Raw genomic sequence first — 17,153 nt, forward strand, 5'->3', positions numbered from 1 at the left:
ATGGATTGGGTTTTTAAAGATGGACGCTGGTGCATTTCCCGTTCGTGCATGATGACGTTGCTTCCGGTGCCGGTATTGCCGACATTGGGGTGCCGGTACTTGCGGTATCGAGGATGCCGGTGCTGGTGTCTGCAGCATCGATGATGCCGCTATCAAGGGATTCGGGGGCCTTGCCGGCATGCTGGTGCATCCGTTTCCGGCATGCCAGAATGCACATGCATGCAGACTCTGAATCTACCGTAGATTACTGCAGCAGTGCTACACGGACACAGTTGCACCAGCATGCCGGTCATTTGCTTTTCTTAACTCCAAACTCGTAATGAGGCACATAGTGTCTTTTCTGTCCTGAATAATGCTTATAAAACCATCCCTTTCGTCACTCTCTGGGATGTGCTCAGATGCCATGGCAATCACCTCCCGCAAAGTGAAGGTGAACTTTGCGAATGCACAGGTTGCATTGGCTGCCTTCAGCGCCATACTCCTAGCGGAAAAAAACTTTTTTTCGCATAGCATCATGCCTTTTATCCTCCCTGTCTGGAGGAACCATGGAATAGGCTGCTCCCTTAGAAGCAGAAGTGGCTGCTTGAACAGCAAGGCTTTGTGGACTTGGATGTTTCAAAAATAAACTCTGGATCCATTGATGAAGGTATGTATTTCTTTGTGAAGTCCTTGTAGACTGCAGGATTGGTATCTGGTCTTTTCGAATTCTCCAAGACCCTCTTCTTGACTGTGGTGTGACAAGGAAGGATTGGGTCCTTAGGTGGCCCCTTATCCAAAATATCAGTCAAGTCAACCTGGTCATACTCACCAGATGACCTTCCCGAGCCAAGGTATTCTATTATCTTAATTATAAAAAGAGGTAGTCTCGGGAGGATAGCTCAGGGGGCAAAGTACTTGCCTTGGAAACAAGACGATGCAAAGGAACACAGGTTTGATTCCCAGGTCCGTGCTTAGAAACCTCTTGGTATTAAGCGTGTTATAAATAACCTATCATATCATAACTAAATAACCTATCGTAGATAGAACCTATCAGCAATTAAGCCACAGAATTTGTCTTAAGTACAAAATCGCAATTTTATTATACACTCAATAAAAACATATCAATGTAAAAAGATACAATACGTACATAAGAAGACTTGTAACTAGTCTTTGTGACAAAAACCTTCTCCAGGCTTCATACACAATAAATTCAATTTATCTAGAGAACATTGTCTAAATGTTAATATTCTAGTATTCAATATGAATTTTAATCCTTTTCTAAGTCAGTCTGTAATTACTAGACTCTTAAACTCAACATGTTTCAGTTCTCAACTATTACTCGGGGATTTTCGTCAGGAGTAATGTCACATTCTTTTAAAAAAAATCTCATAAAAGATTAAATCGATCTCTGTAATTGAAGTCGTTATCTTGTTCCGATTGGCGTAACTGCTGATAGAAGAAAATTAAAAAGATCAGGAAAAAGTACTTCATACTTAAGTTCCTATACCTTTAAATTTAGGTATGCTTAGAAACAGGTAAACAATTACCTTTTCCAGCTTTTGGGTTAAGTCCTTGTAGGGTTGCCATAGCGTCCTTAGTAAATCAGGAGGTGGACAATATCAATATGGTTTTCGTGTGTACCTGTCAATAAATATATCAATTATACTCTAGGGCTCGCTGTTGTGACACTATCAAGGGGTACAGTCTATTGACTTACCCTCCCAATTATTACATTAGGTGGTGGTTTCCTAACAAGGGTGTCATGTTTTGTCTCGTCCAGCTGGAGACTCCGCCGTCAGGTAATGCAGCGTTGTAAAAAAAGTAGTAATACCTGTGCATAAAACAACACGAAATTTCAAGTTGTTTTTACTTTCCTATCATGGATGGCACATTGCTATTTATCATTCATAACTAGGCAGTGTAGAAAAATGCCATCACATTCTTTATACTTACCGCTCTGTGGGCTTCAATGACAAACTCCAGATCCGAGGTGGTAAATTCCAAAATTATCTAGCTTCCTCCACATGGGGCTAATCTGTCTCTCATTCGTTTGGTCGTAGCTCCGCAAAATGAATGGACTCCAACTGTGGTAAGAAATATATATATGTAATGCTCACTCGTTTTCTTTCCCCTCGTCTTGATTCACAAAGTTTTGTTTTTCCTACACTGTTTGTATCCAGCGCTTACCTGTCGGTCTCCTTTGATGTAGATCTCGGGGCTTCCTCTGCTGTAGTTTCTAGCCCTTGGGTGTGTCCGTGACTGCTTCCTCAATCATAGTCCCCGGTTTTGGTAGGAACCGGCAAAACACACACATACGCTTGCCGTTTCAACCCGGCAGTATTGGTCAGTTTTCCATGTCTACTTGCATACGCTTCATCCTTCATAAACACTAAAAGGAGACCACCAATGTCACCGATTGTGTACATCTTCCATATTTTATCTGGTTCTCGACAGATGCTCAATAACACTGCTTCACGCTAGATACAGGTGAAGAGATTCTCTTGACTAGACTGGATAATGATCCAGTCCCAACATCATTCATACTCTGGTGCATTGAGGTTGCCCTTACTGGTAATTAATTTGAGTTTAATGGTATTTTCTATAAGCAGACAGAAAGGACAGCAGTGGGTGCCAAGATGGCACTGAGAATTGCAAACGTATATGTTGAATGTTTTGAAAAGAAATTTATATATACCGACCACCCTTTTAAAGAACACCTATTTGCATGGGTTCGGTATATAGATGACCTTTTTCTAATTTGGAGAAGAAGAAAAGCACTAGCCGAAACTTTTTTGATCTGGTTAAACCAGTGTAATCAACATTTACAATTTATGATGACCATTGAACAAGATAGTATTAACTTTCTTGATTTGACAATTTTTCACTCTACAGATCATTTACTGGTAAAACCTTTCCATAAGGCTACTTATAGAAATTCACTACTGCATTACCAGAGCCACCATATCAAGCATCTCAGAGATAATTTACCATACGGTCAATTCCTGAGACTAAAACGTAATAGCAGTCATACTAGTGCTTATGAAGAAAAAGCTACCAAACTCAGTAAAAAATGGAGAGCAAGAGGGTACCCCAAAAACTCATTAAGAGGGCAGCCAGAAGAGCAGGCAACAATAATTGCGATGCCTTGCTAGAAGAAAAGGTTAAAAACCAACAGAGGATAGACTTGTATGTGTGAATACCTTTTGTTAGGCAGAATCCTGTGCAGTTCCCTTGGGGACCACTGCAAAAAGATTAAGACTACAGGAGTAAGCAGTAAACCCAATTGGTAGCAGTCTGCACCACCCAGATTTACCTGGTAGCTGTGGCTGAGCAGTCAGACCTCTCTCAAGAAGAGTAGGGCAGTATATAGAGTATACACAATAGGGCTAAAAACACAGTAGAGCAACCAAACACTGACCAGAGCTTTGTATCAAAAGTATATAATTATTTATTTAAAGCACACTTTAGGCAATACACTAGCACTCTAAATCAAAGGTAAGTTAAAACACAGTCAGGTAAAGTATACACACCTCCCTTAATAACTACTAGACAAGTCAGAGTTAAAGCACCACTATTTGTCAAGACAGATGTGAGCGCGTAACCTAGATGGCACTCCAATAGTTTAGTTAAAGGGAGAGAAAAAGGCAGAGCATAAAAATAAAACAGTTCCCAACACTTTTCTAGGTTCAAAGCAAGTAAGTGAAGGCAGTATACACTGTAGAGCCAAAGTTCAGGCCAGGCCCACTTTAAATGGAGCAAAGCAAAATTTTCCCAACATCACACAGTTTAAAATGCACTAAAAGTCTTTGCAGAATGTTCAAAATAGGTTGGGGTGATTCAAGAAGTAAAGTTAGAAGGTCTGGGGCCAACCCAGTTGGAAAGCCAAGGATTTAAGGGTCACCTTTAGCAATCTGTGGAAAGGGAGGCCAAGTGGAACACAGTACCTTTAAAGTTGAGAAAGATCCAGTGGTGGAAGTTGTTCCTGGCAGTGGTTGCAGTTCGTAGTTTCGACCAGGGGAAGAGAAGATCTCGTCGAGGAGGAAACTTGGAGTCAATGCACTGCGCAGGGATGAAACCAGCCGCAGATTTCGTCAGTTGAAAGGTGCATTCCTTTTATTCACGGTCAAAGTGGTGAAGCTTGGCTATCCGGCCGCCGGGGTGCTTGGCACAGGCGATTCGACCAAGAGACGTCTTTGGAAGGCGAAATGGTGAACTGGTTGGTCCCACCAGCTCAGGAAGAAGACTCTTTCAGCAGAAGATCTCCCCTTTTCGTCGGGAAAGTGGTGAGGTCTTTGCAGCAGGGCTCCACCGGTGTTGTGGTCGGTTGCAGATGACTTCAGCTTCTCCCCTCTTCGGATTCTTAGGTCCTGTGGCGACTTCTGAAGTTCCAGTCCCAAAGGCCCTGCTTTTATGCAGAAAAACCCCCATTCAACAGCCTAGCTGTCACTCACACATGCTAAGTGGTGAGCCGGGCGGCTCACCACTGGGCCAATCAGAGTAGAGTGTGACTTGGGTTGCTAAGGCAACGCAGTCCAGGGTGCCAATTCCCCCCTCAATCCCTCCTGTGGAACCCAGACAGAGTGGCACCATTTGGAGGGCTTCTGTGGAGAAGCCCACCAAAAAGTGGAACAAAGGACTCGACCTTGGTTAGAGTTACAGAGACGGACACAAACACCATTTTAGAAATGGGTTCTGGCAAAAAGACCCAACCAGTGATTTAATATTAAATAAATAAATCGGCTGTATCGTTAACATTGCACCAAAAAGTGGTGCGTTTAAAATCAATGGGAAAATCCCATAGGAAATATTCCGGGGGATTATTTTGCGTGGTAACCACTGCCACCAGCCAGAAATACGACAAGGGTGGACTGGACAGTGCCCCCTTGGAAACAGACCCAGGGGCAATCGAATTACCCCACCAGTACTTCCACAATATGGTGGTTTGTGCTGGTTCTGTTCACAATTTAGGTGACTTTACCTGCCCTGGGAGACAGTAGTCAGTCCCAGGGTATGGAGTCTATGTTTGGATGTTTGGGGGTCACTATGACACCCCTGTGTTACTGCACTGAGGGTGCTGTGTAACACACATACAAAACAGATGATGCCCTATGGAGTAAAAAGGCTACCCCATAGCCCATGAACGCAAACCAAGTCAAAGACATACCTCAAATCATGTCTAAGAGTGGGAGAAAAAGAGTCTCACTCTTAGCAGGAGAAAAACCCCCAAAAATGCAGCAAAGCGGCTGGGGGAGTCACTAGGTTTGGGAAACCAGCCTTATAAGAGAATTCTCCCTAACACCTTTACAAATGTAAGTCTAACTTTTCGTAACATTATGCAGAAGCAATGGAAAATCTTAGAAAAATCGAATACGAAAATACCCTACCTCTTTTTGCCTATAAAAATTCGACCACGATAGGCAAAAATTGTGATAGCAAAAGTAGACTAACAGTAAAACCAGTTAAGACACCCAACATTACTACCATGTGGGGCTTAGAACCAGTAACAGGCCACCATCCCTGTGGACAGTGTACAATCTGTAAAATGACATCTAAATCACACAAGGTTAATATTGGTAGGAATAGAAACTGGCAACAGAGACAGTTTTCAAACTGTAATTCCGAATATTGTGTATACATGATCACCTGTCCTTGCTCGTTAATCTATATAGGCAAGACAAACAGGAAGAAAAAAACAAGAATCATTGAGCACAAAAGCTGCATAAAAAATAAAATTTTGGTTGCTCCCATGGTAAAGCATTTTCTAGATAATAACCATGGAAGCGAAGACTTCAAATGGACTATCCTGATGACTGTGCGAGGCCCGAATCACAATGTGAAAAATAGAGCTCTATTTGCACAAGAACAGAAATTAATTTTCCTCACACAGAGTGACAAAAAGGGTCTAAACGAAGCCATTGAATGGCATAAAATAAGATAATTGTTCTTTTTGCCCAATCTTTTTTGACAAACAGGTTTAGTAACACGAAACCATTGGGTAGATCTGGCGAAGCCTATACTCAGGAGGTAAAAGTGACACAGCGAGTCAGATGCCTTGGGGCTGTGCTTTTTTTGTGCCTTGGAATGACATCTTAATTTTTTTTTGCTTATCATTCCAGGCCACACTGATGAACCAAGGATGAGAGTATACATAGAGTAATAGTCCCTTTTCAGTGTCTCCCATTGGAGGACGAGTGCGGCAAGATACATGACTTATTTTTTGGAGGAATAGCCGCGGGAAACAACAAATAGATCTCTGTAGATCTAGCCCAGGAATAACAGTCTATTTCCACTTAAGGAATGATATAACAGCAGTCTTATTGGGCATCTGTCGAGAACCAGATCCAATATGGAAGATGTACAGAATCAGAACCAGATCCAATATGGAAGATGTACAGAATCAGTGACATTGGTGGTCCCCTTTTAGTGTTTATGAAGGATGAAGCATATGCAAGTAGAAATGGAAAAAGGACCAATATGCCGGGTTGAACCGCCGAGCATATGTGTGTTTTTTGCTGGTGCATACCAAAACGGGACTACGATCGAGGAAGCAGTCACGGACGTACCCGAGGGCTAGAAACTACAGCAGAGGAAACCCCGAGATCTACATTAAAGGAGACCAACAGGTAAGCGCTGGATATGAACAGTGTAGGAAAAACAAAACTTTGTGTATCAAGACGAGGGGAAAGAAAAAGAGTGAGCATTAAATATATATATTTCTTACCACAGTTGGAGTCCATTCATTTTGCGTAGCTATGACCAAACAATGAGACACAGATTAGCCCCCATGAAGAGGAAGCTAGATAATTTTGGAACTTACCACCTCAGATGTGGAGTTGGTCATTGAAGCCCACAGAGCGGTAAGTATAAAGGACATGATGGCATTTTTTCTACACTGCCTGGTTATGAATGATAAATAGCAATGTGCCATCCATAATAGGAAAGTAAAAACAACTTGACATTTTGTGTTGTTTTATGCACAGGTATTACTACTTTATTTACAACGCTGCATTACCTGACGGCAGAGTCTCCAGCTGGACGAGACAAAACAAGACACGCTTGTTAGGAAACCACCACCTAAGGTAATAACTGGGAGGGTAAGACAATAGACTGTACCCGTTGATAGTATGAGTCACAACAGCAAGTCCTAGAGTATAATTGACATATTTATTGACAGGTACACGCGAAAACCATATTGAGATGGGTCACCTCCTGATGTATTGAGGACCCTTTGGCAACCCTAGAAGGACTTAACCCACAAGCTGGAAAAGGTAATTGTTTACCTGTTTCTAAGCATACCTACATTTAAACGTATAGGAACTTAAGTAAAAAGTTATTTTTACTTATCTTTTTCATTTTCGTCTATCAGCAGTTACGCCAATCTGAACAAGATAACTACTTCAATTACGGAGATCAATTTAATCTTATATGAGATTTTTTTTTTAAAAGAACGTGACATTACTCCTTAAGAAAGTTCCTGAGTAATAGTTGAGGACTGAAACATGTCGAGTTTAAGAGTCTAGTAATTACAGACTGTTTTAGAAAAGGATTAAAATTCATATTGAATACTAGACTATCAACATTTAGAAGATGTTCTTTAGATAAATTGAATTTATTGTGTATGAAGCCTGGTGAAGGTTTTTTGTCACGAAGACTAGTTACAAGTCTTTTATGTATGTATTGTATCTCTTTACATTTATATGTTTTTATTGAGTGTATAATAAAATTGCGATTTTATACTTGACACATTTTGTGGCCTAATTGCTGATAGGTTCTATCTATCTCTTTTTATAATTAATGTATCTACTTCCCACCATAAGGTAGAGTTATCACTTTTCAGTGGCTAGGGTGGGTTTCCCTAGTTTATTGAGTATTCTATTATCTTAGCCATCACTGATCTATAAGAAGCATCACTGTGCCCTGTGCCTTCAGCAGTGCCAAAATCAACTTCAGGAGAAGTATCCAATCCACTTGCATCCTTTACAGGGTCCTTCATTCTTGACTCCTGTGATATTAGCTACACTGGAACACCATGGGTGCCATACTCCAGGCCAAAACCATAATTAGAGCCTTCCTCCTCCACTTCCTCCTCATAAATAGAGGCCATAGACTTAGAAAAGTCTCTTGTGTCTTGCGGTTTATAAACCTTTGACAGTTCCGAAAAGGACGTTGAGGGCTTCGACTTCAACAACTTCAACGTCGAACTCGATGTCTTCGACAGTGTCAAGTGCGTCGGAGGAGGAGGATCCCTTCAAGGCATGAAGGCCATGAGTGGTGCACAAGATGCCTTTGAGGACTTTGAATCCTTCAAAACCTTTGATGACCTGCTGTCCGTGCTCCTTGGTGCGCGGTCAGTGGTTTCCATCGACTCCCTGTCAGCGTTCTGCGCAATGGGGTCGGAAGTCTCCAACGACTTCTTCAAAGGAGCGGATGTCACCACCTTCTCCAACATCTGCTGACGGAATTTCTTCAGTTCTGCCATACTAGCGTCCTTCTTTTGAAAGCTTACCCATTTCCCTTTGGGCGAGGAATCTGCAGAGTATATTCTGGAACAATAACGCCTTTTCTTAGATCTCCTCGAAGACAAAGAGGAAAGACGAGATCGCAATCACTTTGCACGCTTGCCGTCCCTTTTAGCCCGGTGCAGAGATCTCTATCTTGGACCCTTATCTTCAGATGATTTTTTAGTGGGTGTTACCGAAGGCGATTTCGGGGCTGGTTTGCCCAGAGCAAGTTTCCCCTTCCTCTCTTTTAAAGCTTTTCCAGTCATAGATTGGTACAAGCCACAATCGTTGACAAGGCGGCCCGACCCAAGGCACCACAGACATACACAATGAGGATCGGTTAAAGACATTTTAGCCGAACACTCAGCACATCTCTAGAATCCTGTTTTTGGGGTATGGTACGACATTTTCAGATACAACTTGCAAACTAGGTAGTTTTCAGTCACGCCGAGGTGATGAACCGTTTCGAGCAGCTGTATGGAAAACAGAACTGAGGCAAAGGGCGCGGTGCATGCCTTATATACCAGAATCAACGTCATATTCGAGGAGACCGGAGATCGAAGGTCGACGACGCAAAGTTTCCGAGCTGCAAGCAGGATATTGGAGTATATCAAAGATGAAGAATATAAAAGATGAGGAATACCTGGGAGGACACAATCCATTCGAAAAAGCAATATTGTTTTAAAAAAACAATCTTCCACAGTGTGAAGTTCATACCATTTTAAGCTAATGTAGTAACAAAAAACTCATTTGATTTTAAAAGTAAAACAATGGATGTGTGCTAAAGTAATCAAATACCATAACATTATTTCTTGTTTGTACCTTATAATCCAGGCCATCTGAGCAATTGAACACCACGCACTGAATTGCAAGAGCTTTTGCGAGATCTTTAGTTGTTTCAGTTTTCCCTGTTCCAGCAGGTCCAGCTGGCGCCCCGCCCAGGTCAAGCTGCAGCGCCCCCATGAGGCAAAGGTAGCATCGGTCCTGAAGGGATAAATTAAACAATCTGAAGGGATAAATCAAACAATCTACCAATCAGTAAATAAAATATTAATGAAAAATTACTCAAAGAGGCCACATCTGACAAAAAGTTGATATTTTATCAGTAACCAGTTAATATGACTTCTGAAAAGGTAACAGTTACAATACTGGCTCAAAAACGTTGAGGTGACATTTTCACAGTCAAAAGTGCAAAAGTCGTTTTTTTCAGCACCAAAAAGGCATTTACAATTTTTGCCAACAACTGCATGGTTTTGAGCTACTTTTACACAACTAGAGTAACGCGTAAGGAAGACAGTAATGACAAAACAATGGTTGTGGGCAGATGAAGGATGAAAGGGTCCTGGCAACTGAAAGTTCAAAGTGGAAAAAACACACACACTCTGAGCTTCACTTTCATGTATGTTTCTTTCTTTTATTGTGCCCTCACTAGAAAATAAAAGTTGTTGTTGTTCATTTTAGCTGCTCTTATGTTTTGATGCGTGAACATGAATATACCAATGATTGAATCACTAGAGCGACCTTTGGAGCTCATTACGAGTTTACCGGTATTCTGGCAGTAAATCTACCACTTGGTCAGGTGGCATTACAACTGGAGGTAATACTGCCACATTACAAGTGGTGGTTTGGCAGAGTAAGTCCCCATTTTATGGAGTCCATAGGGGATTGTTGCCGGTATTACCTCCAACAGTATTACAGGATGGTAATACAGCCGATTTTTGGAAGTACATGGATTTACAGATACCACTACTTGGTCCTGTGGATTTACCACAGGATTACAAGTGGTGGTAGGAGGTGTAAATCCCCATTTTCTGGTGTCCATAGGACGGGATTGGCAATTTTTGGTGGAATTACAAGTGGTAATTCCGCTTATTTTTTTTAATTGAGTGGGAAGATTTACCTCCAGGGTTTTGCTGGCGGTAAATCCTCCACTCAACACCAAAAGTCATAATTTGGTGTAGTGGTAAAATTATAGGCAACTCAGTTACATCCAATTTTACCACTTACCACCATACTCGTAATGAGGCCCAGTAATACCGAGGGAGGTAATACCGGAAAACTTGTAGTTTGGCGGTGCGGGAAACAGAATTACATCCACTATTTTCCAGCACCGCACCTTATTGGGCCTCATTACGAGCATGGTGGTAGCCGTGCCTGTATGGCAGGCACGGCTACCGCCATGCTCGTTACCGGGTCCGCCTCCCACGATTGGGCAATAGCTGGCCCATTAAGAGATGAATGGGCCGGAAATTGCCCATTCGCGGGTGGCGGTATTGCCAGGCTCCCGATCCCCATTCTGCCCCATAGGACAGAATGGGGTTGGGGAGAATGGCTGCTCCGGCATCGTTAATAACGGTGCCGGCGGCATTACTAATTCTGCTCGCGGGTGCCGCACAGCCCGTCAGGTCAGACCTGGCGGGCTGTAAGGCAACCGCGAGCAGAACTCGTATTGCGGCGGTCCGGTATGAATGGTGCCGGTGCCTTACCGGCACCGTTCATACCGTGACCTCCACATTTATAATGAGGCCCAATGTATATGATCGGACGTGCAACAACCTGGGCTTTTTCTCCCATCTATTTGAGAAAAGTGCTCCTCTCATAACAAACAGATGCCTATGCGGGTGGGATTTTAATTTGGCAATGTCGCCCAATCCCATCACAAACTGATGAATGTGACAAGAGCACAGAGAGTTGTTGGGAGGGATTCCCTTCATAGATGGTTGGCGGTCATTACACCCAAATGCTATTGATTTCATTCCTTATTCTCATCCTCACCCTCGTGGCAATTATGCACGCTTAGTTCTGTAGTTCACTCCGTCACACATGAGTGAGTTCTGAGTGTAAGATATTGCCTATGTCCATAAGAGATCATGCTATATCTCCCTGAAGTTCATTATCCCATGAAATACCAAATGATCATCACCTTGATGACTATACTTGGCAATTGGCAATTCGTGAATACTCCGATATTACTGGCAATATACCTAAGGTGATGGCAGTTTTGGCTTCCTAATTTAACGGATGAGGCTACTACTCTTGCGGGGTCAATTTATATAATTATGGTCTCGTACGTTTAATTAATGTTGCCATGATGAAACACATTTGATATCCAAGATAAAAAAGTGGAGAAGGAACATAAGAAATTGCATGATTTGCCATGCTTCACACTTTAAGCAAAAAATCGAAACCAACCTAACGGGCATTAGCATAGCACGTGCAGAGAAATATTCCTTCAACCAAGCTCTTCGATGCGGGGAGATAGACTTCTTAGTACCATAGATTTTATTTTAAATTGTCTGCCGGAAGCCAGGATCATTAATACGATACGGAATAAGCAGGAGGCCCCAGGTATTGGGGACCAAGATGTTTATGATTGTTTTCTAGGGTTTTATACTGAATTATGGGGCTCATTCCGACTATGCTGGTATCCTGGCAGTAGAGCTGCCAGGATATCGTCATGTGGTACTTACCTTTACCGGCACCCGGTCCAGCGGAAACGCCACCGGATTACGGGTGCCGGCGGAGCAGTGTAAATCCCCATTCATGGAGTCCGATAGGACTCCATGAGGGGATTTGCCATCATTACTGCCACCTGCAATGCCAGTGGCGGTAACGGGGGCTTTTTTGCCCGGTAGGGTGCCTGGCTTATTCAAGCATTTAGCTAGAGGTAACCCAGGTCGCCCCACCGGCACTCCCGTAGTCAGGCGGTCCGGTAAAGTGCCGGTATCCTTGGATACCGGCACCTTTTTACCAGACCGCCTGACTTGGAATGAGTCCGCATATACTGACCACTTTGTGACTGCAACAGGACACATGATGAATTTCCTTGCAGATATCAATCTACCAAATGCCACACATGACGATCTCAGCTCAGCGCACCATTTACAGGAGGAGGTTGTGAAAGCTATTCATTGCCTTGCTAAGGCAAAAGCAGTGGGCCCAGATGGGCTTTCAATTGACCGTTACAGCATATTTGTGGAAACATTGGCCCATCAGCTGACCAAAGCCACAATAGCGGTCTTTCATAAATTCTGGAGTGACTCAGGTGAATGTCACTTATTAACACATATGCAAATATATTGGCCAAATGTGTGGTTGCACAACTAGAAAAACCTTTTGGCCAGACATACATCAACACCAGATTGGCTTTTTGGCAGGGTTGACACTCGAGTGATAACGTGAGAAGGCTATTAAATATACTGCCTAGACCCACTGATTCTAACAACGCGCCTCATACTATTTCTCAACACTAAAAAAGCTGTTCATTGTGTCAGCTGGGTTTATATGTTTGAAGTGCAGGAGAAATTCAGCGTCAATGGATATTTTCTCATGAAAATAAAACGTCCTCATCACAGACATGGAGACTCAGTAGTCACAAGTGGATATAGAACACCTACTTTACACTACACACTTGAATGCATTTGGGATGCTCTTTAACTTTGCAGAGGAACTTTGCCCCTCACTGTGGTCATATAGGAATATATAACAAGGATGGCCATAATGGGAAAATGGACACTGGCTCACGCTTAACTTAACCAAGCTACCTCAGAGACAGGTCGGGACTGTAGACTCAGGAGACGCAAAAAAACAGCTCTGTGTGCAGACCCAACGATGAGTCAAGTTTGGCCCAGAGCTTAGGATGCTATATTTCGAGGGATAAGCATAGAGCACAAAGGGTATACATGGATAAGCTCTGCATGTGGGACATTCTTCACAGATGAAAGAAGAAGAAAACATCTGTGAGAGCCAAACTGTTGGTCAGTAAAACGTATACAAAGTTAATATGAGACAGAGTGAGCAATTCTCTAGAGACCAAGAGGAGCAACAGTACCCTGCATAATTAAATCAAATAGCAGCAAATAGAAGGCTGAAGTGGACACATTTGTGGTCTCTTCACATGTGACTCAGAAGTGTAAAACAAAGGCTATGCATTAGTGCCTCAAGCTAAGATAGTGGTGTTCTCCCACTGGCCTAAATATTCCAGGACAGTGAACAGGCAACAAGGTCAACTACAAATGGAAGACTTTGGCTGATAGCCTACCGTTGAGAGATGATGGACTAATTGGGAAAACAGGGAATAGTCTGACAGGGTTTAAACACCTAAGTTTTGTTTCACGTACATGCTGCTAAAGAGCCGAATGTCCAAGATTGGTATGGTATGTCAATCAATCAGTGGAGTTGAGGGACAATCTAACATGCAATATCGCATAGACCAATCCACTGTTTTGTCTGCTATAATCAGTACTATATGTATTTAGAAGTAGTGCAAGGTGTGCCCTACAGATAAGGGGTAGCCAATGATGTACTAATCCTTATATGTTCTATAAGTAGATAGGTGCTCTTAACCAATTCCTTCCTTTGATAGGTTTTGTATTTTGCCATGGAGAATGACGTCATAGATGGCTCATATTGGGGTACAAGACCTCCATGTAATCAAGCTGTTAATGAGTGTGCATGCATCAGTCAGATGTCTGCGAGATCTCCCTACTATATTAAAATGACAATAAAGTAGTACTTTGCCATATTCTTTGAGTCTGTCCGATTACTTGGTTTAAGATCATTGTTGTAATTCTATCTAGTACAGATGCTTCAAAGTGCTAGAGAACCTTTGATAGTAGTGCGGATGGTTGCGGTCCAGTCGACCTCAGCCAGATCCAGACCCCCGGGTGCTTGGCTACTCCCACCATTAGCCAGAAGACTGCAAAGCTTCATGTGGAGATCAGCGCGTAGGGTCGCATGAAAGAAGATTTGGTCGGCAGGTCCCTCCTTGACAAAATTCCTGTCCGGACCAGGCAGGTGCCCCATGGACGAAAGGCAAACTGGTCGCTTGAGGGAGAGTCGATGCAGGAGGACTCGAGCAGAGTCACAGATGTAAGTAGAACAACGAAAATGGCATAAATAGGGGGAGGGATTGGGTTGTAAATAATAAGTGTAAAAAGTAACATGATTTTTTGGCGAAAGATTATAAAGAAGGATAGATACCTTGATTCCTGGTTGCAAGGGGACAGAAGGGTATGCATTAAACTAAAGGGTGTTAAGGATTCCTGAGGCATGGCCCACAGAAGAGTGCGTATCAAATTCCAAGATGGAGTGAAACAGTGAAGGGATACATTTAAGATAGTAAAGGAAGGCGTACACAGTAACATTTTTAAAAGTGCACACGTGTGGAGATATAAAACTTAGTTTAAATCTTTGTTGTGTCTAGACTAATGAATATCAAACGACAGTAAAAACTTTAAGAATAGGTGAAAATTTGGACCAAAAGATTGGCGTCAATCAGGAAGGAAAAAATCTAAAGAAAATTGATATAGAAATAAAGAAGAGAATCTCCAAATACTAATAATAAAAGAACGATATAATAAAATTTGACAGAAAGTGTAAACTAAGGAGCTAACAGAATATCCCTGCATAGATTTTTAAAATAAAAAAATGAACAGTTAAAATATATTCTGATTGGGATTATAAATAGTGATTGATGGTGCCTGTGCCAAATGACCGGCGTACTATACATGATAAAATCAAGAATCGAATAAAAAAGTATTGATGATCGAAACCAATCCGTCATCAGGGAGGGTGGGACACCTCTTTTACATTTGTGTAGGACATTGCCAAGATACACAGTGCAGATAAGGAAATATCATTCGGAATGGGTTTGAGGCACGACCAATAAGAAACTCATGTCGTGGCCTCAGGAGGGTTCGCTGTCGAAAAATGTATTGCGGCATATGACGACATATTTGCATTCCACGAACAAGGGAAACAAGTTGCAGAAAAGGTTGGACATTTTATAACTTTGGAAAATGTACCAGAGTGAGAAAGAAGATCCAGCCTATAGGAAGTGGATGCTCAATCAGCATAAAGGGGAGGATAAAACGCCTTCGGCTCCCCTTTCCCCTCTGAACAGAAGAGTGCAGATACAGAGGAGAAGGGATTTGACCCTTTAAAGGAAGTAAAAGCAGCAGCAGGGTATGTTAATCCAACGTATGCGCCCCCTGCTTATAGAAGTGAGGATAATGTGGTAGAGAGCAAGGGTAGACAACGCAAAGACATATCAACACGTGATGAAAGTAAACAGCGTGATGAGAGAAATGGCAGACAAGACAGACGAATGGAGATAGAGGAAGAAACAGGGAAACAGAAAGAAATAAAGGATACAGCTAAGGGAACGACAATAGTACAGAATTAATGGATGGGAGGACAAATATTGCTTAAGGTAGATAAGGGCATTGATGGGGTTCGAGAAAGAGGAAAGAAGAGCGGGAACAGAAAGAGAGGGAAGAAGAAAGAGCATACAAAGAAGAGAGGCATGAAGAATGCAAGCAAAGGGAAGAACGAAGAAAATATGAGGCGAGGAAAGGGAGAGATTAGAGGAGAGTAAATGAGAAGAGATAGAAGCCCAAAGAATGAAAGTACGTAGGCTTTACGCCCTGCCATCCCTTAGCTGCAGGTCCCTGGAGGGCTACTCATCGCCACTGGGCCGGATTTCGCAGGAGGCTATTCCCCCCGGCGGTGCAGGTGTATGCACACTCAACCATGGATTTCTGGCCTGCTGCGGGGGGAAGCGCGATCCCAATGGACACTTCCTGGTTCTCTGATGTTGCGCGCCTACGTCACGGCTTGGCCTGGTGGAATGGGCTCACGTGATTCGCGGAAACAGCATTTGGCTGCCAATGTAAGGAACAACACCGGAACTGCTCGAATCACGCTATAAAAGGCCAGCTGGATTTAGTTGCTGTGTGTCTTAACACTCCTCGTAGCCTCCGTTAGTCTGCCTCTTGCCTAGTGTTGGTCTGTTACTTGGCTCTTCTTCTCTAATACCCTTTTTCTTTCTCCCTTGCCTCTGCCTTGTTTTCTGTTCCTGCTCTCTTTTCTCTGTTTTCTCTCTTTTGGCTGTAGCCTTGCATTCGCTTAGTCTACCATTCGCCTTGCTCTCTGGGTGGGTCCCTCTGAGCACTTTCTGCAGTTGAACACCTACCTCCTAGTTCAGTGAGTTCCAATGCCTCGTCACTAAAATAATACCGGAAGGTGAGCCTATGGTGTGGGGGAGCTGGTCCCCAACCGTGTCTAAGTTCCCTAAATGCTTGAGACAGAAGGGGCCAGGTCCTCTATCCACATTAAGTGCAAGAAGGCATCCTGGATGCCCTTAAGCTGGCACCCTCAAGAAGATCAAATGAAGATCACGCTTCAGCAGCCAGACAACCGGCAAACCACGACCCAGTGATCAGGCACTTCACAGTTGGTTGCAACGAAGGCGAGAGGAAGACAAGTTGTGGGAGATGATGAGAAGAGAAGAAGAAATAAACAAGAGTAGGGGATTAAAAGACTATGAGATATACTATCTATGCCATAGGAGCATGGTGCCGATTGAAGCAAGAGAGAGGATCACAACAGCCCCATAGCGAGCTGCAAGGAGTGCTGAGATCAGCATAGGCTGGTGGGCAGGAATCAGAAGACATAGAGCAGAGACCTGGGAATCTATACAGGCAAATGAGGGACAAAGACAAGTATAAAACCCAAGAGAATGTACAAGGATCCCTTTTAAAGGGAACTGAAGGTAGATTAGAGGTTGTATACGAATTGTTCGTATTACAACTGTTCGAATGACAATTGACCTTTTCACAATTGACCGAATTGTGAAGATCAATTGTAACATATATGCGGGGGGAAACCCCC

At 42.9% G+C, this 17,153-nt stretch overlaps 1 protein-coding gene across 1 annotated transcript in view; it reads right to left on the minus strand.

Moving 5' to 3' along the window:
* DNAH6 (dynein axonemal heavy chain 6) overlaps positions 1-17,153 on the minus strand; it is a 3,423,448-nt gene that overhangs the window by 1,408,736 nt on the left and 1,997,559 nt on the right. The window contains exon 29 of the mRNA XM_069626424.1: positions 9,303-9,464. Coding sequence (XP_069482525.1) covers positions 9,303-9,464 — 162 coding nt within the window. The remainder of the gene's footprint in view (positions 1-9,302; positions 9,465-17,153) is intronic.

The sequence above is a fragment of the Ambystoma mexicanum genome, chromosome 6p (assembly GCF_040938575.1).
Source record: "Ambystoma mexicanum isolate Mex_15411 chromosome 6p, UKY_AmexF1_1, whole genome shotgun sequence".
Lineage (NCBI taxonomy): Eukaryota > Metazoa > Chordata > Amphibia > Caudata > Ambystomatidae > Ambystoma > Ambystoma mexicanum.